The 27,772-nt window shown below is 38.0% G+C and overlaps 1 protein-coding gene across 5 annotated transcripts in view; it reads left to right on the top strand.

Moving 5' to 3' along the window:
* The first annotated feature begins 5,607 nt into the window (after positions 1-5,607).
* Positions 5,608-27,772, top strand: part of LOC113660142 (protocadherin gamma-A11-like) — an 80,000-nt gene continuing 57,835 nt past the window's right edge. The window contains exon 1 of one of the 5 annotated variants that reach the window (XM_047820107.1): positions 5,608-7,771. In XM_047820107.1, coding sequence (XP_047676063.1) covers positions 5,630-7,771 — 2,142 coding nt within the window. In that variant the 5' untranslated portion in view covers positions 5,608-5,629. Of the gene's footprint in view, positions 7,772-10,006; positions 12,585-16,438; positions 18,978-21,597; positions 24,178-25,117; positions 27,640-27,772 lie in introns of those variants that run through there. The other 4 variants (XM_047820106.1, XM_047820105.1, XM_047820102.1 and 1 more) reach the window with 4 other exon arrangements.

Raw genomic sequence — 27,772 nt, 5'->3', positions numbered from 1 at the left:
CCACACAGGTCCAAGGAACTTAAATCTGTAAACCCTTTAATCCAAAACGCTTTCGTCGCGCCGCAAATATTCCGAAAAATTGGAAGCAGTGGTGCGCCACCATCTTTGTTTCGGCTCTAACTTATCATTGGGGTATTCAAAAATTCTAAAAAACAAGCCCTCACTTGAGCCAATCGGTGCTTGTATTGCAGAGATAGACGGCTGAGAAGCCAATGAGGTAAGACATCATTTTTGGGAACCCTCCCTTGACTGACAATTAATCCTTCCAATAGCAATGAAATTGGCCATGACCTATACAGCTCTTTAGCCAATAAGGAGACGATTCCAACGGTATGCCACGACCCGCCTCTCTAATGCTGGCTTCTGCGCGAAAATCGTGCGCGATGGGTTTATTGCGCAATCCTCGAACTTTTCACACTCTCACAGCTCAGGTTACAGGCCTCTTTACACAACAGAATAGTAGAGAGATAGGGTGTGCTTGTTTTTGGCCATTTAAACTGAGCATGCAGTCTTTTAATTCAAAGTTATACAGTAAACAAGTAAACAAGAAACACATGACCGGATGGACATGTCCGTAGAAAAATAGTTTTATTGAAGCCATTTTTGGGTCTTTTGACTTGATTTTTTTTTTTTTTTCGGTGAAAGCCAAGACATGTGGCTATGACCCTCAGGTGTTAAATGTTACCTAACATGTTCCAGAGAAATAAGATAAATTAAAAACCTCAGGCGAAAATCTAAATTTTCCATTCTAGCCTCTATATCTTTGTGTCAGTAAGGCCTAGAATCAATCTGACAGTTGTGTCTGAAACTAGAGAATCACTTCTTTCCAATGAGACCAGGCTCACCCCTGTGTATTAAAGTATGTGGAAGCTGTATCACTTTTTGTTTTGTATACAATTTCGTCCGATCGTTCGTGTGCATGAACAGGTTAAATAAGGTTTTTTATGTTTCTATACTTATATACAATATACCATATAAAGGTGTATCTCAACAAATTAGAATGACGTGGAAAAGTACATTTATTTCAGTAATTCAGCTCAAATAGTGAAACTTCTGTATTATATTTACAGCATTTAGCAGACACCCTTATCCAGAGTGACTTACAACTGAGGGTTAACGGCCTTGCTCAGGGGCCCAGCAGTGGCAGCTTGGTGGACCTGGGGTTCGAACCCATGACCATCCAATCAGTAGCCCAACACCTTAACCACTGAGCTACCACATCCCACATTATATATAAATTCTGTAAACACAGACTGAAGTAGTTTAAGTCTTTGGTTCTTTTAATTGTGATTTTGGCTCACATTTAACAAAAACACATATTCACTATCTCAAAAAAATGGAATATTTCATAAGATCAATAAAAAATACATTTTTAGTGAACTGTTCACTATTTTTACTGTGTATGTAATCACTACTTAGTAGGGGCTCCTTTTGCTTTAATTACTGCCTCAATTTGGTGTGACATGTAGGTGATCAGTCTGTGGCACTGCTGAGGTGGTATGGAATCCCAGGTTTCTTTGACAGTGGCCTTCAGCTTATCTGAATTTTTTGGTCTCTTGTTTCTCATTTTCCTCTTAACAATACCCCATAGATTCTCTACAGAGTTTATGTCCGGTGAGTTTTCTGGCCAGTCAAGCACACCAACACCATGGTTATTTAACCAACTTTTGGTGCTTTTGGCAGTGTGGGCAGGTGCCAAATCCTGCTGGAAAATTAAATCAGCACTTTTAAAAAGCTGGTCAGCAGAAGGAAGCATGAAGTACTAAAATTGGTGCAGTGACTTTGGTTTTGAAAAAACACAGTGGACCAACACCAGCAGATGACATTGCACCCCAAATCATTACAGACTGTATAAACTTAACACTGGACCAAGCAACTTGGGCTATAAGCTTCTCCTCCCTTCCTCTAGACTCTAGGACCTTGGTTTCCAAATGAAATACAAAACTTGCTCTCATCTGAAAAGCTTTCTGTGGACCACTGGGCAACAGTCCAGTTATTCCTCTCCATAGCCCAGCTAAGACTCCTCTGACATTGTCTGTTGTTCAGGGGTGGCTTAACAAGAGGAATACAACAACTGTAGACAAATTCCTTGACACGTCTGTGTGTGGTGGCTCCATATCCAAGCATGTTAACAGAATGTGAGATCACTGTCTGCTATGGCTCATAAAAATCAAAATGGAGAAAGAAAACATTAAGTTAAAAAATTAACTTTTTTATCATATATTTACAAGGGGTGTCGAAGGAAAAAATAACATGAACGCATAAGGAGAGTCCATCCAATCTAGACCAAGCCTAGACCAAGCTTAGTTGTCAAGAAAACTTGTGCTGTTGGAGAAAGCTTCAGTGTCATGTTCAACTGAGATTATCACGGTCTTCATCAAATGATGAAGACAAATTTGTGTACTGTGGTAAGTCAGGTGACTTGCATAAAGTTAAACAAAATTAACTTCTAATACTTCCTTGTCTTTGTAGTTTTATTTTGTATACTAGACAATGATAGAAAGAAATGCAGGGGATGAGGAGGAGGCAACGTATGCGGGCGTAGCAAAGTGTTGGTAATTGTGATTTTGGTATAGAACTGGTCAGACAACAGAATTCAAGTTGCCTAGCATATCATGATATGTAAATAAGTATAGGAAATTATATGTTTGCTTTTTAGGTCAGCTGTGTATCTACATAAATAAAAAAAAGTGCATGCTTGCTAAACCACTAGCTACATTAATTAGTCCTGCACCAATACTTCTTTGTTATCATAGTTCAGTAGACTACCTACAGTACTGTCTTGTACATTTTAGTGTTTTCATCGCTTTAACAAATGCATTAGCTAATTAACTAACTTTCATGAGTTGGTGTGTGTGTGTGTGTGTGTGTGTGTGTGTGTGTGTGTGTGTGTGTGTGTGTGTGTGTGTGTGTGTGTGTGTGTGTGTGTGTGTGTGTGTTAGAGCATGAGTTACTCCAAGACAAGGTTATGAAAACTTACTGTAGTTAAATAACATATGCTTAGATCATTTTGTTTTGTTAGAGATGATGGTTTTTCTGAAATTGGAGCATCAGCACAATGCTAACTCAGTAAAAATTATTGGTGTATACAAAATGAACCAAGTAATCTGTTTGAGCTTTATCATATTGTTTATTTTTTGTTGCTGTTTTTGTTATATGTAAATCAGCTGACTGGAGAAAGCTGGAGAGAAACTGTGCAATGGTACTTACCTATGTTGTCATCATAGGTAATTCATTACAATTAGTTATTTTTTACAAATATAGTCTAGTCCAAATATAGTCTAGTTTTCTTCACAGTCCAGAAAAAAAGGAAACAAAGATAAATCATGTCAGATGTTTTCCACTTTTAATGTGATATAGTCAGCAACAAAATTCAAGTGAGAAATAAATATAAATAATTGAAATGAATAGATTGTTTCTGCCTAGTTATAAAAATTATAATCAAGATGTGACATTTCCATAATGTCCATAATGTCTATGCATAGCTGGAAAGTCTTGGTCTTTAATTATTAACTTTATGAAATAATTTTCATAGGTTTTCTGAAAAAAAAAAAGACTAAATGTAGTTTATTGATTGCTGAAATGGTTGTTGGTGATTTTACATCAGCAAAATGTACTGTACTGTAGTGTCATTGTTAACAATCTACATGGTTAAGCTGTTTTTATCTAATTTGTTCTTCCTTTATTCTTCCCTTCATCTGCTTTCTATGTAATTAATGCAATTGAGCCTATTGAACAGGAAATACATAATCAGTTTCTTTCTTAGAATCACCCTCATTAAATTTTGTAAAATTATTAAAAACTTTTCGTGTTTTTTATCCACTTACCTGCATGCTTTATTTTTATTGCAATTTGTATTCTACCAACAATGTTGTAGATGCATGACAAAAAAATGCATGAAATATTTCATCTCTCTTTTTACATTAAATAATTGAGAATATATATCTGAGAGAGATGAGAATAAATACCTGCTTAAATTGACTTCAACTGACTGTGTATTAAACACTGTGAAACTCTTAGAAAAAAATCTTTGAAAATTAAACTCTATGCTTATGTATTATTCATTTTACCCTTGCAGTAATAGTGATCAGTTTTATCATTAACCAGTTTGCCAAACAAAATAATCAACTATTCAGTTGAATAGCTCCGTTTACTACTAGTTACTAGTTACAACTCAGACAACCTTTTAAATACCTAAACATTATATTAACAGACTATCACTGTTATATCACAAAAGTAAAATGAGGGTGGTTTACAGCAGCAGTGGAGCTCTGGTTTGATTGTGTAGTTACGCCCTCTTGTGGTAATTTGTGTGTGTGTGTGTGTGTGTGTGTGTGTGTGTGTGTGTGTGTGTGTGTGTGTGTGTGTGTGTGTGTGTGTGTGTGTGTGTGTGTGTGTGTGTGTGTGTGTGTGTGTGTGAGAGAGAGAGAGAGAGAGAGAGAGAGAGAGAGAGAGAGAGAGAAAGAGAGAGAGAGACTCTGTAGACTCTCTTTCCGCTGCAACATTCTTTCATATCTATTTACAGCTTACAGTTATACATACACACAGTCACACATGCTCCCTGCACTATATAGTCTATGCGTCTATATTTACTTTGAATCATTACATATTGCTCAAAATTCTTATTATTTTTTTAAATATTTGCAGATATTCCTGAATGCAAATGTGAAGTTTTACATTTACTTTAGAGAGAAACAGTGCCAAATGGCACTCATTTTTAAAATAAAATTTTTAATCATTATAAACATTCATGACTATATCATAACTCAGTTTGGTGTGTTATCTCTGTTAGATAAATGTTTCTTTTAAACAGCACAGTTACAAAAGACTTTGATGTTCACAATCAACATCCTTTCCATCTCAAGGTTTCCAGGGATCTTTCCCTCGCAATGTAGTCTCTGAAACTAAATATACATCGACATCTTGAGTTCTGTAATTCTGTTTTCTGATAATAGACTCTGCATATAAAATGTATTCAACTTACTATGAATCAAGGTACCTTATATAAAAAAGACATAGCTTTGCAAACGATTTGTTTAAAACCACCCATTAGAATTTATACGAACTTTGTGTGCTATTGATCTAGTATCCACGTTGCTTAGGTGTAGTGCACCACATGAGCTTTGAGTGGTGCTATAGCCTGCAGAGAGCCTTGTTTGGATTATTGTTTCTATGATGTCTTGTGCAATGATGAGGGTGGAGACAGCTTGGGTAGATTGAGTGTACAATAAAACTGAGTACACGCATAAATTGTTCTCATTGTGCGTGTAAAACATCGATCACGTCAAATTTATGCTTTAACCTTTTGAGAATAAACGTTTTTCAAACGTTAGTTGTGGATAAAATGTGGGATGTCGATGGAGAATGCGTATTTAAACTAAGACAGTCTTGGAATTTGTCATCAAGGTTCACCATTCTCCTTTTTTGTCTGATGGGCGCGGTGAACGGACAAATCCGTTATTCCATCCCAGAAGAGTTGAAACCTGGATTGTTTGTTGGAGATGTTGTGAAAGATCTGGGCTTGGACGTTAAGAGGTTGGTATCGGGCAAAGCGCGTCTGGTTAATGATGGCAGTAAGCAGTACCTCGAGCTAAACCGTAACAATGGCAATTTGGTAGTGAAAGAAAGGATGGACAGAGAGGAGATCTGTGGTCAGAAATCTCCGTGTAGCTTCGGGTTGGAGATTTTGCTCGACAATCCTCTAGAATTTTTTTCAATAACTATAGAAATCGACGATATAAATGATCACGCACCAGCGTTTTCCAAAAAAGAAATTAGTCTTGAAACTAGCGAGTGGGCACCGATAGGTACTGTTTTCTTGTTGGATGCAGCAACAGACCCTGATGTTGGTTTAAATACTCTTCAAAGCTACAGCTTAAAACCTACTGATCATTTTTCTTTGAGGCAGCATAATCGAGCTGACGGCAGCAAGTACGCAGAAATGGTGCTGCAGAATCCACTAGACCGGGAGAAACACAGCCAGCATTTGTTAATATTAACGGCTGTCGATGGTGGAAACCCACCCCTTTCTGGAACCGTGAAAATAGTCATAAATGTCCTCGACGCAAATGACAACCTGCCTGTGTTTACAGAAACTTTGTATAAAGTGAGTGTGGAAGAGAATACAGCGCCTGGCACGTTTATTATTAAAATCAGTGCCACCGATGAAGATGAAGGTCACAACGGAAATTTGACGTATTCGTTTACCAATATGGAGGAAGCACATCAAGTGTTTATCGTAAATGCAAAAAACGGTGAAGTAAGAATATCTGGTAATCTGGACTATGAGGTAGTGCATCATTACGAAATTAATTTACAGGCTAAAGATCACGGGGGTCTGGCAGGTACGAGTAAATTAGTTATAGATGTTTTAGATGTGAACGATAATCACCCGATCATTGCCTTAACATCCTTCTCGGGTAAGATTCAAGAAGATTCTCCTCCCGGCACAGTTGTTGCCTTAATCAGTGTGCAGGATTTAGACTCTGGTAAAAACGGAAACTTTAATTTGAATGTTAACCAAAATGTGCCATTTACAATTAAACAATCACCGCGGAAATATTATACTTTGGTTACCAATGGAGCTTTGGATAGAGAAAAAAATCCTATTTTCAATTTGACGTTAACTGCCACTGACGAAGGCACTCCCCCATTGTCTAAAGAGAAAACTGTTTTACTAGAAATCATCGATGTTAACGATAATGCACCATCTTTTAGTAAAAATGAATATAGAACACAAATAGTAGAAAATAACTCTCTGGGCGTATCAATCATCAATGTTCAAGCAAACGATGCTGATAAAGGACAAAACGCACGCATCACTTACTCTCTCTTAGAGAGTGAATTCAGCGGCTCATCTGTGTCGACATATTTCTCTATTAATGCAGACAGTGGGATACTTTACGCCATTCGCTCATTTGACTACGAACAGGTTAAAGAGTTTAAAATGCAGGTGCAAGCTCAGGATGGTGGCTCTCCGCCTCTCCGGAGCAATGTAACAATCTTCGTAAACGTTCAGGACCAGAATGACAACGCGCCTCAGATTCTGTATCCAGTACAAACTGGTGGCTCTGTGGTGGCTGAAATGGTGCCTCGTTCAGCAAATGTTGGATATCTTGTTACTAAAGTGGTGGCTGTGGATATGGACTCTGGACAGAATGCCTGGCTCTCATATAAACTACACAAACCGACAGACAGAGCGCTGTTTGAAGTGGGCTTACAGAATGGAGAAATAAGAACTGTGCGTCAAGTCACTGATAAAGATGCTGTGAAGCAGAAGCTCACTGTTGTAGTGGAGGACAACGGACAGCCCTCTCGTTCAGCTACAGTCAATGTTAACGTGGTGGTGGCGGACACTTTCCCTGAAGTGCTCTCAGAGTTCAATGACTTTACGCATGAGAAAGAATACAAAGACAACCTGACATTGTATCTAGTCTTGGTCTTGGCTGCAGTTTCATTTCTCTTTATCGTGTCCATCATAGCTATACTGTCAGTGAAATGCTACAGATGGAGACGTGAGGGAATGTTTTACAAATCCGGTGCCAATCTTCCAGTTATTCCGTATTACCCACCTCTTTACGCAGATGTAGGGGGAACAGGAACTTTACAGCATATATACAATTATGAAGCTTACAGAACTACTGACTCTAGAAAGAGTGATTTGAAATACTCCAGACCTCCTACTGAGAGCATCATTAATCTGGATACCGATGGAACACCAACGGTGACTCAAGTGAAAAGGGACAATATTAATAGTCATTTTGAGCATCAGGTAAGGACGTTGCTTTCGCTGCTTCTCCCTGGATCTTGGTTTTAAGGCAAACAGTGGTTTGTAGCGGTTGTGCGTGTTCTGGTTTTGTTTTGTTATTATAAATATTGGTAGGTTTCACCTCCATTTTATTTTTATTCAACCATGGTATTATTCCAAAACCTTTTTTAGAAATAACAAGAAGAGACTCGGCCTTATCTGATTAAATATTTTATCTTAAATATTATTAACGCTACTACTAATTCTAATTCTCCTAAATATCGTGTACTTTACCAAGAATGTAGAAACTATTTTAGGCAAAAGAATCGAGAAAAGAATATTACATTACTGCTATTCGCTTTTGGTGAAGGTGAACCACAGTTGTTTCATGTTTAAAGTTCTAATAAAACATTTAGATGCAAATCAGTATGTAATAGTAAAACGTGAACTGAATGAAAATATTCCGTTTGCCTCAGAACCCTGCTTAGAGATTGTATATTTTTTTCACAGACTGTTGTAATTTATTTAAATAAACTTGTTTAGTACTTATTATGTCATTTTAAAAGGTTGAGGATTGTACGGGTTGTAGACTACGTTTTTCAGTTTCTTCTTCACCTCTTCTGGATTTCTGCACTTGCTATTGTCAAAAGTGCCGCTTTTGACATAAGCTCTTTGATTTCTTAAAAATTGTGGTCACTCCTAGTATTTTGCAAAATACACTAGAGTAAGTGTCTAAATGTACTTTTTCTTATTCATTTATTTATTTATCTATCTATTTGTTTGTTTGTTTGTTTGTTTGTTTGTTGGGGCAATTTTCTTTTATCATTATTATTATTATTTTCTTGGTGATATTTATCATGGGGGTTTCTGTGTTTTTCATTGGGAGTGCGCTCTGTCCTGGACAGAATGGATTTTTTTTCCAAAGCGCAGCTACAGGCCTTAACGCTCTCCTTCATTGCTGATCTGTTACTTATTACCAGAAGAAATGAAAAAAAAAAGGATTATTTGTGGTAAACATTACCAAAGATTTGGGTTTTGACGCAAGGAGGATGAAAGCAGGGACAGCAGCGAATTCATCTGACTGATTTAGACAAAAGATTACTGGTAATTGGAGAAATAGAGAACGACTTTGCGGGCAAATGGCACCCTGCAGTCGCAGTCTGGATCTGAAATATGGCACCTAATAAAAGCATAATTAGTTAATCTGGATACCCTTGGAACACAGACACTTAATCATTCTCAGAGGGAGAAACTATTCAGTGAGTTGTCTGATGATGAGGGGAGCTTTTGTGTGCCTGTGCGTGGTCTGTTGAATGGAAGTATGGTCGCTGACCATGGTGCTGGAATTAATAAAATGCATGTGCGAGTATAAGCAAATACTATAGTATTTCTTGCATATTTCCCCTAAATATTATTACTGATGGAATATTTAAGCAATAGATCGATTTTTTTGCATCTTAATCAATTAGCATATGTTGTTTTCAGGTTTATCATTTTCCCCCACTATCTATCTTTATATTTTTATTGTGCGTAGTTTTGCATGAAAAGAAATAATATGCTACTGTATCTCTGCCGGGTTGTGTGCAATTAGAATATTTCACGTTTTCTAAGATGTCTTGCATCTTCTCTTGGTGTCTCTCTGATCATTTATCTATCTATCTATCTATCTATCTATCTATCTATCTATCTATCTATCTATCTATCTATCTATCTATCTATCTATCTATCTGTCTGTCTAGCTAGCTAGCTAGCTATGTAATGCAACTACCTTGTAAAATGTAATCACTTTTCGATCTGTACATGAGATAAGATAAAAAGTATGGATCTTTTTAATGTGTTTGATAAAAACAAGTGTACTCCACTTTTTGTACACTTGTACACTTTTCTGCTAACTGGAATGCAACAGTCACTAACGTTTTATTGACTGACACTTTTTGCATTACAGATACTTGAAAGAAGCATTTGAAACTCCAGTCGGTCTACTGGTCGTCTCTTTATAAAGCATTGTAGTCGTGCTGTATATGTTGTTATATGTTTATTTATAGTCTTGCCGTATTATTACAATTACATATTATATGTATTCGTTACTGATTTATCTATAAACTGATCCTTGTTTTTTAGTTTTTAACGTTTTGTGTAATGCAATATAATAAACTCCAAGTGCCGCTGTTGGCCAGTGTGTTCCATATTGCTTGCAAAAATTACTAGCAGTGCCTTCACAGTCAATAATAACACAGAAAAGGAGGAGAGTGCAGTGAGTAGGTATCACTCAGAGGAAGCGGAATTAATCGTGGGAAAAATCAATTTTTCTGAATATTTAGCTTAATCGATAACTGCATTGTCTATTTTACAAGCAGGTCTGGTTATTTTCAGTTTGAATTTTACGCTGGATTCTCATTTTGTTGGATTTTCTATATCCTTAATCTATTAGCATTCGCCGAAGAAAATACCGAACAGGACAATGGCGCCGCGAGAACTGATGTTTATTTGGATCGGCATTCTAAGAACAGTGTACGGACAGGTCAGTTATTCAATTCCTGAGGAAATGCCAAAAGGCTCTATAGTTGGTAACATTGCCCAGGACTTGGGTTTAGAGATACAAAGACTGAAATCAGGTAAAGCTCGTATTTATACGGGAGACAACGCTGAATACATCGAGCTGAATAAAGAAAGGGGAGTGTTGCTTGTTAAAGAGCAAATAGACCGAGAGTCACTGTGCGGACAGACAACGCCTTGTGCACTGCATTTTAAAATTACTTTGGAAAATCCCATGGAGCTGTTTAGCGTTACAGTCGAAATCATAGATATAAACGATAATGCTCCACGCTTTAAAAACTACGAGAAACGCTTTGAAATAAGTGAGTCTGCGATTGTTGGGTCGAAATTTGTACTGGAGAAAGCGATAGACGCAGACATTGGTACTAACAACCTGCAAACATACATTTTAACACCAACAAACAATTTTAACTTAAAACTTGAGAGTCAAACTGATGGAAGCAGAAAGGTAGAAATGGTTTTACAAAAACCTCTCGATCGGGAAAAGCAGGAAAATGTGTCCTTGTTGTTAACAGCCATAGATGGCGGCGAACCGCAGATGTCCGGAACATTTCATATCTATATTTCTGTCCTTGATGTGAATGATAATGCTCCCGTTTTTACAAAAGCAATGTACAAAGCTGTAGTAATGGAGAATTCTGCTAAAGGATCATTAGTAACCAGAGTCAGTGCGTCCGATGAAGATAATGGATTAAATGGACACGTTAATTATGTAATCTCTAATACTGATGCGGTATCAGAATTATTCAGAATAACAGAAAACGGTGAAGTAATCTTGCTTGGTGAAGCTGACTATGAAAAAGCAACACATTATCAAATTGATATTGAAGCTATAGATAATGGTGGGTTGTCTGATTCCAGTAAAATACTTGTAGATGTGATTGATATCAACGACAACCCTCCAATTATTAATATAATATCGAGATCTAATTCAGTGAATGAAAACTCATCTCCGAATACTGCTGTAGCGATGATAAGCGTAAACGATCGAGACGCGGGAAAAAATGGACAAGTATTGTGCACCATTACTGAAAATCTCCCCTATGAAATCAAATCAACCGGTTCAGGATTCTACAGCATTGTTACTGACCGTGATTTAGACCGGGAGAGAGAGTCTGAGTATAATATCACTGTAATGTGTGTTGATGAAGGATCTCCGTCACTCTCCAGTAGCGTTACTCTCTTTTTACAGATATCAGATGTTAATGATAATGCACCTGTTTTTGAGAAAAGCTCATATGAGGCCTCTATTGTAGAAAATAACCCGCCAGGTATTTTAATATTCACAGTCAAAGCACGAGACGCAGACACGAAACAGAACGCCCGTATTTCTTACATTCTGCAAGATTCTTCGGTTAATGGAGTGCACATTTCCTCTTACGTGTCAGTTAGTGCTGACAGTGGCGTTATTCATGCAGTGCGATCTTTTGATTATGAGCAAATTAAATATTTTAATCTTCGTATCAAAGCGCAAGATGGAGGCAACCCGCCTCTCAGTAGCAACGTGAGTGTGAAAATTATTGTTCAGGACCAGAATGACAACGCGCCTCAGATTCTGTATCCAGTACAAACTGGTGGCTCTGTGGTGGCTGAAATGGTGCCTCGTTCAGCAGATGTTGGATATCTTGTCACTAAAGTGGTGGCTGTGGATGTGGACTCTGGACAGAATGCCTGGCTCTCATATAAACTACACAAACCGACAGACAGAGCGCTGTTTGAAGTGGGCTTACAGAATGGAGAAATAAGAACTGTGCGTCAAGTCACTGATAAAGATGCCGTGAAACAGAAGCTCACTGTTGTAGTGGAGGACAACGGACAACCCTCTCGTTCAGCTACAGTCAATGTTAACGTGGTGGTGGCGGACACTTTCCCTGAAGTGCTCTCAGAGTTCACTGACTTTACGCATGACAAGCAATACAATGACAACCTGACATTTTATTTAGTCCTGGCCTTGGCTGTAGTTTCATTTCTTTTTATCGTATCCATCATAGCTATACTGACCGTAAAATGCTACAGATGGAGACGTGAACGGATGTTTTATAAATCCGGTACCAATCTTCCGGTTATTCCCTATTATCCACCCCTTTACGCAGACGTGGGAGGAACAGGAACTTTACATCATTATTACAATTGCGAATCTTACAGTACGACTGACTCTAGAAAGAGTGATATGAAATATGCCAGACCTCCTACTGAGCGCTCTGTCAGTCTGGGCACTAGTGGAACACAGACTCTTATGCATGGGCATATGGGGAAACCTACTGCTGCCTCTGATCATCAGGTGAGGTTAGGACTTTGTTGCTTTACTGATAGATTAGCTTTTGTAAAACTGTAAATTGTTTAACTGCACAATGAATCTATACTCAGAAGTGCTTATTATATTGCTTATGTATAGCAAACCAGTCCTGTGCTTTTGTGTGTGTGTGTGTGTGTGTGTGTGTGTGTGTGTGTGTGTGTGTGTGTGTGTGTGTGTGTGTGTGTGTGTGTGTGTGTGTGTGTGTGTGTTAAAATGAGAGAGAGAGAGAGAGAGAGAGAGAGATAGTGCATATGACTTGTGTTTGTGTGTGTGTGTGTGTGTGTGTGTGTGTGTGTGTGTGTGTGTGTGTGTGTGTGTGTGTGTGTGTGTGTATAAGTTAAGGATACAACACTTTTCACTAGTCTAATGAAAAGACATGTTGAAATGTCACATTTGACGATGTTTTTAATATTTTTAATATCTTAATTAATATAAACAATCCAATGGGTTTATTTTCATTCTTTTAAAAGGGATTACATCAGAGGTTTGATTGTGTCTCTACTTACTGTAAAAGTTCTCAATGACATTACGATTTTATTGTAACTTTTAATCGGAAATTCTTGATCCTATCTGACATTGTAATGATTCGTTCTTCCTCTTAATGCCGCTGTTAGTGTGTGTGCTGATCTGAAACAAATAAAGGCTCCCTCTGCAATTCAGTTCAATTCAGTTTATTTGTATAGTGCTTTTAACAATTGATTCTTTGAGGCGTTACTACACAGAATGAACAATTTAAGATCATTTGGTAGTTTTTGATGAATATGTATGGATGGAATGCCATAACCATTGTCTATGGGCAAAATATTGAATATTTTATATTTTGCTTCCTTAGACACATGAAACCTTCTTCTTATAGCTGAGCAGTATTGTAATAATCCCAATATGTATATGGTTTGTCTTCTAAGTACATGTACAAATAGTTTCTCCATCTGATTTCAACATTGTGATTACAGCTTCTTGTTTTGTTATGCTTTGTCATGATGGCAACTGTGCACAGGCAAGTCTGTCATTTTAGTCCAAAGGAGACAAACCAGGGATCAGTGGTGGGAAATATTGTTCATGATCTTGGTTTAGACGTTAAGAGAATGAAATTGGGGCAAACACGGATCTTTATGGAGGACAGTTGTGAGTACATCAGTCTGAATGTGCATAAGGGAGACAGAGAGATAGGAGCAGCAGGCTCAAGTATCTCCTGCTTCTTTACATGTACATATACACATAATACATAAACACATAAACAATAATGCTCCTGCTGTTACAAAAAAAAAAAAAAGTCTATCAGCTCTTCCTGGAGCTCATTTTTTGCTTGACAGCACTAAAGATCCTGAAGTGTATATTAAAATTCACTGCAGACTGGCATTTGATGGTGGCAGTCCCCAATAAAAAAAGCACCATAAAGATAAACGTTGTTGTTCTTAATGTGTTAAGTCCAGTGACCTATGTTATCTAAAAGTTGTGTTCTTTTGTGTTTATGTTTCTGTGTGTTCTTTTCCTCCATTTATTTTTTGACTCCTACTTAAGTGCTAGACTTTATGAAGCCAAGAAGAAAGTGCCAGAGAAGAGGAAGCAATAAAATTTTTGTCTTTGTCTTGCTCAGATTGGTGTAGTAGCTGCTATTCTGGTTGTTGAATGTGCTAGTTAATAATGTTACCATTACCTTTTCAGTCCATTCTATCAGTATGTTGGCTTTGTAGAAGCCAAAATTCTGTTTTCCTATTTAAGCTTGGACAAAAATGTATAAAATTTAATGCAGCCTATTGCTTTTGAGCCACATGCACCAAATTCAGATATGTTGTAGACCCTGGTCTGAAGTTTGTTGCTCTTACTTTTCTGTGATCCAAGTATTGTTACTACCGGTACCGGGTCTCAAAATAGACTCCCATAGACTCCCATTATAAACTTTGGAGGTTTATAACTCAGCAAGCTTTTGAACTACCTACACCAAACTCAGCCAGCTCCTTTAGGGTGATACTATAGTTTTAATTTGGTGTAACGACTGGCCTTTTGGTTGTGCCACAGCCCCGCCCCCAAAATATGCAAAATCAAAAAACTTTTTACAACATGGACATGTGACCTATCAAAACACTCAGCCCAAAGTGGGGAACTTCCTCACGGGTATTCTGATGACATCGCGTGATGTCATGTGATGTCACGTGAAAATAAAAAATTTTGCACAACATGGGCATGTGACATATCAAAACACTCAGCCCAATGAGGGGAACTTCCTCAGGAGTATTCGGATGACATCACATGCTCATCTCCACGTGCCTCCAAATGTTTTTGTACCCTATCTTTCTGTCCACTTGCCTCCAAAAGTAACACTGACCCTTATGTCCACTCGCCTCCAAAAAGCCCCGGTTTTTGCAAATACTTGCCTCGTCAAAGCCAATATCAATGTTTGTGGCGACAAACTTTACAAATCTAGTTTGTTTTGTTGTTTCTGTTGTCATGGTGTAGCAAAGAGTCACTACACTAAGATAGATTTGCTACCTTAAGAGTTGCTTTTTTGTTTTGCGTTTTTCCTTTCCTTTTTTTTCTTTAGAGGTTGTAGGGAGGTGGGTGCCATTTTTATTTATTCCAGTTTTCCCCAGTTTTGTTGCTAGGAAGGGAGTTAGGGAAGTGGTTGTTATTTGTTTTCTTTTCTTTTTTGTGTCATCTATGAGTGAGATAGATGTTGAAATTAATGATGTAAATGATAATTTTCTTGTTAAAATTATCAATTCGTTCTCAACCCCGATTACAGACGACTTTCCTCCGAAGAATATGATTGTATTGATCAACCTCAAATATTTATTTTTAGGAAAATCTAAAAAATCTGAACTTCAAAATTATACATTCTGCAACAAATATCTATAGTTTACTCACTGATCACTTTTAGATCACAAACAAGTATAGAAATGCTAAATTACAATCACAGCAAGAAATGATGATTCACCCTCTTTCTTTAGTAATAAAACCCTAACGCTTAAATGACGTCAACCACAACTCTCTTGTTTTCCAGAGTCACTCATACACCGCTTATATAGTGGAAAATAATTCACCTGGAGTGTCTATATTTACAGTGAGAAACTCTGAGAATAATGCACGTAGTTCTTATATTTTAGATATTCATGTGAACAGAGTTTCTGCTTAGTATTATATTTAAAATAACGCAAAGAGTGGAGAGATTATTGCCAGTCTTTCTTTTGATTTAGAGCAAACATAAGAGTTCAGTATTCATGTAAAAGTGCAGGACGGAAGCAACCCGTCTCTTAATAGCATCATGAGTATGAAAATTATTATTGATGACTAGAATGATAAACAGATTCTGTATCCAGTACAAACTGCTGTCTCTGTAGTGGCTGAAAGTTCAGCAGATGTGGGATATCTTGCCACTAATGTGGTGGCTGTCGATAGCATATGTGCGATTATAAATCTTCCAGAATCACTGAGTGACAGAAAATATTACTACATTAGTTTGGACAACACAGAAACATCGTATGGCTATAACTAATGGGGAACAAGTGAGGTGATATTTTCAATTACTTTCTGCTGAAAAAAAAAGTCAATTCATATTACATGATAACAAAAATATTATGTCTACTGTGGTTGTCGTGTTATGAGTTTCCATTTGTGTTTGTTCTAGATATTTTTTGTTCCAATAAACTCTAACTTTGTTTTGGGTTCAAGAAATCGCATTGCAAGTGTGCTAAGTGTTATTTATATTTCACATGCTTGTGTACTTATGTACACTGAACTCATAGTGTCGCTGTAGGTCAAAGAGTTGCATACTGCAGATTTTTTCCAGAAACACCCCTTTTACACAGGCGCCTACACAGAGAGAGATGAACAAAGCACAGCGAGATTAAAGCATATTAGATCTACCAAAAATACTATCTTTGATCGCTGTATTGTTTTCAGTCAGTTGACCCATTGATGGAGTCAACAAAATTGAGTCATATCTGAGTGGATTACATTATATTCTTTTTCGTTTTGAAGCTGAAATTTTTGGACACAACAATGGCGCTGCAAGTACTATTAGTTATTTGTCTTCACTTCCTCTCTTCAGTACACGGGCAGGTCAGTTACTCAATTCCAGAGGAAATGTCGAAAGGTGCTTTAGTTGGTAACATTGCGCACAATTTGGGGTTAGATTTAAAAAGACTGAAATCAGGTAAAGCTCGTATTTTTACTGGGGACGGCACTGAATACTTCGAACTGAATGCAGAAAAGGGAACGTTGCTTATCAAAGAGAGAATAGACCGAGAGACTCTGTGTGGGCAGACAACGCCTTGTGCTCTGCATCTTCAGGTTATTCTTGAAAATCCAATGGAATTTTATAGTGTTACAGTTGAGGTTCAGGATGTAAACGACAACTCTCCATTTTTCAAAAGGACGGAGATGAATTTCAGAATTAGTGAGTCAGCCGTATCTGGGGCGAAATTTGTTTTAGAAAGAGCGATGGACCCGGATGTTGGTTTAAATAGTCTTCAAAGTTATTCCCTTAATCCCACAGACCATTTTTCTTTGAAACTGCAAAGTCAGCTAGATGAAAGTAAGATAGTTGAAATGATTCTTCATAAAGAGCTTGATCGTGAAAAGCAAGAGCAGATCTCATTAGTCCTGATTGCTACAGATGGCGGCGATCCGCCGTTATCTGGCACGGCACAGATACATATCACAGTGCTAGATGCAAATGACAATGCGCCTGTTTTTACACAAGAAGTGTATAAGGCAATCATTAAAGAGAATTCTCCAAAAGGCACGGTGGTTGTGACCGTGAGTGCCTCAGACGCCGACAAAGGATCTAATGGTAAAATAAGTTATTCAATAACAAATACACTTGAAATTATTTCCGTATTGTTTGAAATTAATGAGACAAACGGTGAGGTTAAAGTGTCTGGAAATCTAGATTATGAAAAGTCTCGTCATCATCAAATTCACGTGCAAGCAACTGATGAGGGTGGTTTAACTGATTCTTGTAAAGTTAACGTAGATGTTACTGATATAAATGATAATACGCCAGTTATTAATATAATGTCTAAACTCAATACCATATCTGAAGACTCGAAGGCGGACACTGTTGTGACAATGATAAACGTCCAAGACCCAGACTTTGGTGAAAATGGTGATGTTCACTGTTTCCTGAATCCAAATATACCATTTAGCCTAAAATCAACAGCGGGTAATTTCATTACTTTGGTGACAGTGAGTGATTTAGATCGAGAAAGAAAGTCTGAGTATAACATTATTTTGGTGTGCGCGGATGAAGGAACTCCCTCGCTCTCCAGCAACGTCACTTTCTCTTTGCATATATCCGATATTAATGACAATGCTCCTGTCTTTGAGAAGAGCTCTTATGAGGCTTCAGTTTTAGAAAATAATATATCAGGCCTCTCCGTGTTCACAGTAAAAGCAAGAGACGCAGACTCAAAACAGAATGCCCGTGTTTCCTACATGTTGGAGAATTCAACGGTAAACGGGATGTCCATTTCATCTTACGTGTCAGTCGGTGCTGACAGTGGCGTTATCCATGCCATGCGATCTTTTGATTACGAGCAAATTAAAAATTTTAAGTTCCGCGTAAAAGCGCAGGACGGAGGCAACCCGCCTCTCAGTAGCAACGTGAGTTTGAATATTATTATTCAGGACCAGAATGACAACGCGCCTCAGATTCTGTATCCAGTACAAACTGGTGGTTCTGTGGTGGCTGAAATGGTGCCTCGTTCAGCAGATGTGGGATATCTTGTCACTAAAGTGGTGGCTGTGGATGTGGACTCTGGACAGAATGCCTGGCTCTCATATAAACTACACAAACCGACAGACAGAGCGCTATTTGAAGTGGGCTTACAGAATGGAGAAATAAGAACTGTGCGTCAAGTCACTGATAAAGATGCTGTGAAACAGAAGCTCACTGTTGTAGTGGAGGACAACGGACAGCCCTCTCGTTCAGCTACAGTCAATGTTAACGTGGTGGTGGCGGACAATTTTCCTGAAGTGCTCTCAGAGTTCACTGACTTTACGCACGACAAGGAATACAACGGCAACCTGACATTTTATTTAGTCCTGGCCTTGGCTGTAGTTTCATTTCTTTTTATCGTGTCCATTATAGCTATACTGACAGTAAAATGCTACAGATGGAGACGTGAACAGATGTTTTACAAATCTGGTGCCAATCTGCCTGTTATTCCGTATTATCCACCTCTTTATGCAGACGTCGGGGGAACAGGAACTTTACAGCATTTGTACAATTATGAACGTTACAGAACCACTGACTCAAGAATAAGTGATTTGAAATACACCGGGACGTCTGAAAAGGGCATCATTAGTCTGGATAACAGCGGAACTGAAACACTGACTCATGAGCATATGGAGAAACTAACCAATTTCGGGGATCAGGTGAGATTTCTAACACGTTTTGGACTTAGCACTTCTAAAATCATCACAATATTTTAGGCATAGTTTAGGCATAGTCAAAATGTCAGTAAAGATATCCAGCTGTTCTAAATGTTTTGTATTAATAGCTGAAAGACGTTACAGAGTTGATGTCGTTTGAAACTTAATAATGAAATGATTGTCCGAAGGCACCTAAGTCATGGACTCTATAGGTTTTGTCTTGTCCGATTTATTTTATCCATGAAGATAAAATGCTAGTTAATAGTGTCATGAATAGCGCTAGGCGGTCAGAATTCGGATATAGTAAAATTAATTAGTCGAATTAATTCTGTGCACGTTACCAGGGGTGGTTCTAGCCCTTTTTTAGGGTGGCTTCAGCCCCTCTGTCTGTGATCTCAGCCACCCTAAAAGTATACATATAATTTTTACTTTCATAAATAAACAATAAAAATTACGTTAAAATGCAAGACATGTCGTCGAAGAAAATTATTTGTCAGTTTGTTCCAAGAGCGGTTTTTTTACTTTGCTTTTACGCGCGTGCGTTGTAGTCTTTCAAAAGTTCGTCATCAGCTGTCTGCTTTATTTGAACGTCAGAGCTGGAGGCGTTTATCTATAACGTTAATCGGCGGGAAGACGCAAAGACGGCAACCAAAAGCAGTGAAATTTCACTATTCTTATTACCAGAGTTAATAGCACAAACAAAATATTAATGCAAACAATCCATACAATACTAAATAATAATAACATTATCATAAGCCCCCCCAAAGATGAAATCCTAGAACCGCCCCTGCACGTTACTTTATCTAATATTAATCTTGAATTTTGTATTCTATTAATCTTTCTATTATTTTTTTATATTAATCTATGTTTAAACCGCTTTGAGACAATGCAAATTGTAAAAAAGCGCTATACAAATAAACTTGAATTTAATTGAATTGAATACTTCCAATTACAACAACCTAGTGTTACTCACGTGATGTTTGATAAACACCGTGAACAATTACCACTTACAGAAACAAAAGTGTGACATGCGATAGTTTCAGAATTGAAGACAGACAATTCTGGAATTAAAGAATAGGGGTGGGTTACTGTGTGACTGTAAATAAAAACGTTCATAAATAAAACAGAACACCACGTAACAATAACCCTATCCTACTTGTTAGTCTGTAGAATGCCGTCTTTTTTCTTTTTTTCTTTTTTTTTTTTTGGTCGAAACTGTAGCGAGGCACGTTTATTTATACATAAAAATCCAACTTTTTTGCAATACATTTTTTTTTCATTTGTGTTTTTATGGCTGTATCTCTGTATTAAACTTTATTAAGTAGTGAGAACATAAAACATTTTGGTAGATCGTGATGATAATCCATTCTCCTGAACCCGGTATTAAACACCCGCTTCGAATGTTTTCACAGTATTGAATGGATGTTATCAGTGGTTAATGAGCCCATCGATATGGTCCAGCGAAGCGGGTGTATTAAAAATATCCTGGACACGGCCCTGATTAAATTTTTGTAGATTACAATACAAGTCCAATTAATTTTATGTAACATGCCTGCTACTCCACGTGGGCAACATATGTGAAGAACACTTGTCAAAGCAACTTCTATTATTGTGAAAAACTGTGCTGCATCGTGTTCTCTGACCTTCCAATTACATTTTTTTGAATTATATTTAATGACCGTCCCCTTTCCAACACGATTTATTTAGGCTGAGTTAGTGAAAAGTTTTTTAATGCCGAGATGCACTGCTGTCCGTGGTGCTTAAATGAAGACTGATCTTTAGCTCCTAAATGGCCAAAGCCATAGTTTCAGTTTTTGTCTAGCTGGCGTAAGAACGAGTTAAAACGGCCACTCACGTATAATTTTTTTTTCCGCCTTGTTTTTTTTCTGTCTGTATGCGGATTTAATTTTTGTTGATTAACTCTAGTTAAATTGTGATTGTGAACTCTATTTGCTGAGTAGATTAAGCCAAGAGAACATGAAAGGTGCTGCTGTTTACATTTTCAGATTCTAGTAAAATATATTGAGCTGTACCAAATTAGTCTCCAGATATAATACATAACTTATAATGTCTTAACATTTTTAAAGCTAAGAGGCCATGTAGGTGACTCAGCATTTATTTTGAAGAAACAAAGAAATGTTACGATGAGAATTATGGTGACAATCATCTCCATAGTGACATTCAAATGTTTCAATGGAGCCATGAGTGGGTGAGTTGAAAATCTAAGAAGTGACTCTAGAATATACTTATTAAAAATAAGTAAGAGTAGGAGCATTAAGGACTCAGAACACTCAACGCACAGAGATAATCATTAATCTGGACAGCAGGGTAGCACAGACAACAAACATGCGCAGCCGGAAAATAGTGAAAGTGGTAATAATTATTTACTGAATTACACTAGTGTAGTTTAGCTTTTATATTGTACCACCAAATTCAGTTCTCTTAACTTCTGTTCCGCTTCAATACTATTATATTACTTTTTAAGCCACGATCACAACATTGTATTTTCTGGTGCAATATTTCTTCAGGGCTCTAAGTGCCGCTCTTGGTCAGGATGTGAAGAGTTTTAATGTCCATTAGTAGATCCTCCCCAGTGTTCTGACATGACGCAGACTGCATTATTTCCCATGATTTTAGAATAGATCTACACCGTAGAAAACCTCGGGTGGTGTTGTTTACCATTGTTTCCAGATACTACATTTCATTTAATGATTATTTGAACACGGATTTATTTCTCTTTTTTGCATCGTTTTGAGTAGATAATAACGTTTCAAATATGAGCATTCCTCGTTCTCTCGACACCGGAAAACGCGTTTGGGTTTTGTGTCATCGGCTGTATTTTCTCGTTCTCTTTTCCATTTTTGTGGCTGTTGCGCACGGGCAGGTCCGTTATTCTATTCCCGAGGAGATGAACAAGGGATCGTTGGTGGGAAATATCGTTCAGGATCTCGGTTTGGATGTTAAGAGACTGAAATCTGGTCGAGCGCGGATCTTTACGGAGGACAGTCGTGAGTACATCGGTCTGAATATGGACAAAGGCACTCTGATAGTAAGAGAAAGGATAGATAGAGAGGAGCTGTGCGCTCAAGTGTCTCCATGCTCTATACATTTTCAGATTATTTTAGATAATCCAATGGAATTACATAGAATTGATGTAGAAATATTAGACATCAACGATCATGCTCCGGTGTTTGCAATAAAGGAAATTAATATCGATATAGGCGAGCTAGCACGGCCTGGTGCGAGATTTTCTTTAGACAATGCTCATGACCCCGATGTGAATTTGAATGCACTGCAGAAATACACAATCAGTCCAACTGACCATTTTGCATTAAAGGAAGTGACTGGGAATGAGGGACTAAAATATGTCGAGATGATTTTAAAAGCACCTCTTGACAGAGAACAACAAGAGATACATCAATTAATTTTAACAGCTTTCGATGGAGGCAGGCCACCAAAGTCTGGGACAGTGAAAATCACTGTATCTGTAATGGATGTAAACGACAACGCTCCAATATTTAGTCAGTCTTTGTATAGAGCATCTTTGTCAGAAAATTCACCGAAGGGCACGTTTGTTGCTAGGGTGCATGCATCCGATAGAGACAAGGGATCAAACGGTGATGTGGTCTATTCGTTTTCCTCTAGTTCTGGAAAAGCACAAGACTTATTCCACATTGATGCTAAGACGGGTGACATTAGTGTTAAAGATGACCTAGATTACGAGAAGACAAAACAATTTCAGTTAACTCTTGAGGCAACAGATAATGGTGGCTTAAAGGACTCGTGCAAAGTGGATATTGAATTAATCGATGTTAATGACAATGCTCCTGTTATCAGCGTAATTTCTTTCTCTAATCCAGTTGCGGAAGACTCCGCTCCGGACACAGTGATAGCAATGCTGAACGTGAAAGACGCCGATTCGGCTAAAAATGGCCAAGTAAAATGTTCTATTGCTTCTCATTTGCCTTTTAAAATTAAACCGTCGACCTTAAATTTTTACAGTTTATTAACGGATCAGGTTTTAGATAGAGAAATGACACCTATATATAATATAACAATCATGGTTAGTGATGGAGGTTCTCCATCATTCACTTCAAATAAGACACTAATGCTTAAAATATCTGATGTGAACGACAACGCCCCTGTTTTCCAGCACCAAACATTTACCACTTATGTGATGGAAAATAATTCACCTGGAGTGTCTATATTTGCAGTGACAGCGACTGACAGAGACTCTGGGAATAATGCGCGTATTTCTTATTTTTTAGAAGATCTTCCTGTGAACGGAGTTTCTGCTTCGTCTTATATTTCCGTTAACGCAGAGAGCGGAGAGATTCTCGCTATACGGTCTTTTGATTTCGAGCAAACAAAAGAGTTTAATATTCGCGTAAAAGCGCAGGACGGAGGCAACCCGCCTCTCAGTAGCAACGTGAGTGTGAAAATTATAATTCAGGACCAGAATGACAACGCACCTCAGATTCTGTATCCAGTACAAACTGGTGGCTCTGTGGTGGCTGAAATGGTGCCTCGTTCAGCAGAAGTGGGGTATCTTGTCACTAAAGTGGTGGCTGTGGACGTGGACTCTGGACAGAATGCCTGGCTCTCATATAAACTACACAAACTGACAGACAGAGCGCTGTTTGAAGTGGGCTTACAGAATGGAGAAATAAGAACTGTGCGTCAAGTCACTGATAAAGATGCTGTGAAACAGAAGCTCACTGTTGTAGTGGAGGACAACGGACAGCCCTCTCGTTCAGCTACAGTCAATGTTAACGTGGTTGTGGCGGACACTTTCCCTGAAGTGCTCTCAGAGTTCACTGACTTTGCGCACGACAAGCAATATAACGACAATCTGACATTTTATTTAGTCCTCGCCTTGGCTGTAGTTTCATTTCTCTTTATCGTGTCCATCATAGCTATACTGACCGTAAAATGCTACAGATGGAGGCGTGAACGGATGTTTTATAAATCCGGTGCCAATCTTCCGGTGATTCCGTATAATCCACCCCTTTACGCAGACGTGGGAGGAACAGGAACTTTACACCATATGTACAATTATGAAGCTTACAGAACCAGTGACTCTAGAAAGAGTGATCTGAAATATGCCAGACCTCCTACTGAGAGTTTCATTAGTTTGGACTGCAGTGGAACACGGACTCTTACGCATGCGCCAAGGGAGAAAGTTGGTGATTACTATGATCAGGTGAGAGATACAATAAAAATGGGCCTATACGAAAAAATATGGAAAGTTTTGAAACTAAAATGTACATATTTCAAATACAATATACATTTTCCTGTTTTGCTGTGTCATGTGCATGTCTTAGCCATGAGCAAAAAATTACCGATGTCATGATGACCTAGTAAAAATATTCACATACAGGAATGTTCCGCATTTTTCATTCCTCGAATTCAAATACAAATTACTCTTTTACTTGTTTATACCAAAGTCATCGAAAATTAATATATAATTTCCATAAACAAGATTTATATCCTCTATTTAAATATTTTTATATAAAGATATGTTCCCTGCTGACGTTTCTGGAAAAAAAATCTGTATTTGACGAGAAGGTAAGCAAAATATTTATGATTACTCCATCCCAAGGAAATAACACCACCCTTGGAAAATTAGGTTAAAATTCCAAAATACAAAATGATTTATTTATGTATTTATTTGTTTATTTGTTTCTTGAATAGCTTATTTATGTACAATTGTTGGTACTTATTTTGCAGTCTTTTTTTTTTTTTTTTTTTTTTACTAAAATTACTTTTTGGGTAAGCCTTATGTGAATATATAAATCATGCTTTATTTTGCCAATTCTTGCCATCTAGTGGAAAAAAAAATAAGTTCACACATTTGTAATATTTCTTGCAATGCTGCAAACAGAACCTATCTATCTATCTATCTATCTATCTATCTATCTATCTATCTATCTATCTATCTATCTGTCTGTCTGTCTGTCTGTCTTAGCTTGGATTTGTTGCCAATTGCAGTATTTCTTTGATGCTCTAAGTGACGCTGTTGGTCAGGTTTACAGCTTTGAAATGCTCATTTTTAGATCCACCCTTGTAAATTGATTGCATGCAGGCTAGATGTATCCTTAATGAAAACTGTTTTTGGGTTAAAGAGCCACCGCGGAGTTGTTGCCTTTTAGCATGTTGTAAGATTTTTTGTTTTGTTTTGTTTTTAATCGTGACGACTTGGAAGTTTATCAATCGTGTTTAAAAAATGGGTTTTCTTTGTTCCCTTGATGCCCATATAAGTGTCTCTACTGCCCGCGTTTCGAAATGGATAACAATGCTTCCGTGTCTATATGCTTTTGTCATGGCCGTTGCGCACGGGCAGGTCCGTTATTCTATTCCCGAGGAGATGAACAAGGGATCGGTGGTGGGAAATATCGTTCAGGATCTCGGTTTGGATGTTAAAAGACTGAAATCTGGTCGAGCGCGGATCTTTACTGAAGACAGTCGTGAGTACATCGGTCTGAATGTGGATAAAGGCACTCTGATAGTGAGAGAGAGGATAGATAGAGAGGAGCTGTGCGCTCAAGTGTCTCCATGCTCTATACATTTTCAGGTTATTTTAGATAATCCAGTAGAGCTTCATCGAATTGATGTGGAAATAACTGACATAAATGATCATGCTCCGGATTTTGAGAAAAAAGAAATGAGCATTGAAATTACGGAATCTGTTGCCCAAGGCGCACGGTTTTCTTTACAAAGTGCGCATGATCCGGATGTTGGAAGTAATGCACTGCAGAGATACACCCTTAACCCAGCGGAGCATTTCACTTTGAAAGAATTAACTCTTACCGATGGCACCAAGTATTTTGAAATGGTATTAAAAACACCTTTAGACAGAGAGCTTCAGGAAGAGCACAATTTAATTTTGACAGCATTTGATGGTGGAACTCCTCAAAAATCTGGAACAGTTAAAATAACAATCATTGTTCTTGATGTAAACGACAATTCTCCTGTGTTCAGTCAGCCAATATACCGAGTGTCTTTGTCAGAAAATATTCCGAGAGGTAGTTTAGTAGTAACAGTCAGCGCCACTGACAAGGACAAAGGTTCCAATGGAGAGGTTACCTACTCATTTTCACAAAGCACAGGAAAAGAGGTCATGGACATATTTAACATTAATTTGGATACTGGCGATATAAAAGTGAAAGGTGTCTTAGATTATGAAAAATCCAAGCAGTACGAATTGAATGTCGAGGCGATAGATAAAGGCGGACAAACAGATACCAGTAAACTGTTCGTTGAAATTATTGATGTTAATGATAATTCCCCTGTTATCAGTGTTATCTCATTTTCCAACCCGATCCCAGAAGATTCCATCCCAGAGACTGCAATAGCAATATTAAATGTTAAAGATATCGACACTGGGAAAAACGGTAGATTTAGATGCACATTGAATTCAGATCTGCCGTTTCGCATCAAATTGACATCATCTAATATCTACAGTTTAGTCACTGACCGTGTTTTAGATCGTGAAATGCTTTCTGAATACAATATAACAATCACAGCTACAGATGAAGGTTCTCCATCTTTATCTACAAATAAAACACTGAGACTTAAAATATCTGATGTGAACGACAACGCTCCTGTTTTCCAGCGTCACTCATACACGGCTTATGTGATGGAAAATAATTCACCTGGAGTGTCTATATTTGCAGTGACAGCGACTGACAGAGACTCTGGGAATAATGCGCGCATTTCATATTTTTTAGAAGATCTTTCTGTGAATGGAGTTTCTGCGTCGTCTTATATTTCCGTTAACGCAGAGAGCGGAGAGATTCTCGCTATTCGGTCTTTTGATTTCGAGCAAACTAAAGAGTTTAATATTCGCGTAAAAGCGCAGGACGGAGGCAACCCGCCTCTCAGTGGCAACGTGAGTGTAAAAATTATTATTCAGGACCAGAATGACAACGCGCCTCAGATTCTGTATCCAGTACAAACTGGTGGCTCTGTGGTGGCTGAAATGGTGCCTCGTTCAGCAGAAGTGGGGTATCTGGTCACTAAAGTGGTGGCTGTGGATGTGGACTCTGGACAGAATGCCTGGCTCTCATATAAACTACACAAACCGACAGACAGAGCGCTATTTGAAGTGGGCTTACAGAATGGAGAAATAAGAACTGTGCGTCAAGTCACTGATAAAGATGCTGTGAAACAGAAGCTCACTGTTGTAGTGGAGGACAACGGACAGCCCTCTCGTTCAGCTACAGTCAATGTTAACGTGGTGGTGGCGGACACTTTCCCTGAAGTGCTCTCAGAGTTCACTGACTTTGCGCACGACAAGCCATACAACGACAACCTGACATTTTATCTAGTATTGGCCTTGGCTGTAGTTTCTTTTCTCTTAATCGTGTCCATCATAGCTATTCTGTCAGTGAAATGCTATAGATGGAGACGTGAACGGATGTTTTATAAATCCGGTGCGAATCTTCCGGTTATTCCCTTTTATCCACCCCTTTACGCAGACGTTGGAGGAACAGGAACTTTACAACATATGTACAATTATGAAACGTACAGAACCACTGATTCTAGAAAGAGTGATTTGAAATGCGCCAGACCTCCTACTGAGAGCATTATTAGTCTGGACAGCAGTGGAACACAGACAATCCCGCACGCGCAGAGGGAGAACACTCGTCCCAAATATGATGAGGTGAGAGCTTCTACTAACAATATGTGTATATGAAAGAATAGACATTATTTCTTTAAAAACAAAATATTCTTTCAAAATGTTGAAATAATGGGATAAACTAGTAAAGTTTTTAAATTATCGAAATACTTACGTA

Source organism: Tachysurus fulvidraco, chromosome 10 (assembly GCF_022655615.1).
Source record: "Tachysurus fulvidraco isolate hzauxx_2018 chromosome 10, HZAU_PFXX_2.0, whole genome shotgun sequence".
Classification (NCBI taxonomy): Eukaryota; Metazoa; Chordata; class Actinopteri; order Siluriformes; family Bagridae; genus Tachysurus; species Tachysurus fulvidraco.
The sequence above is the reverse complement of the archived record's forward strand: the minus strand, read 5'-3'. Positions and strand labels throughout refer to the sequence as shown.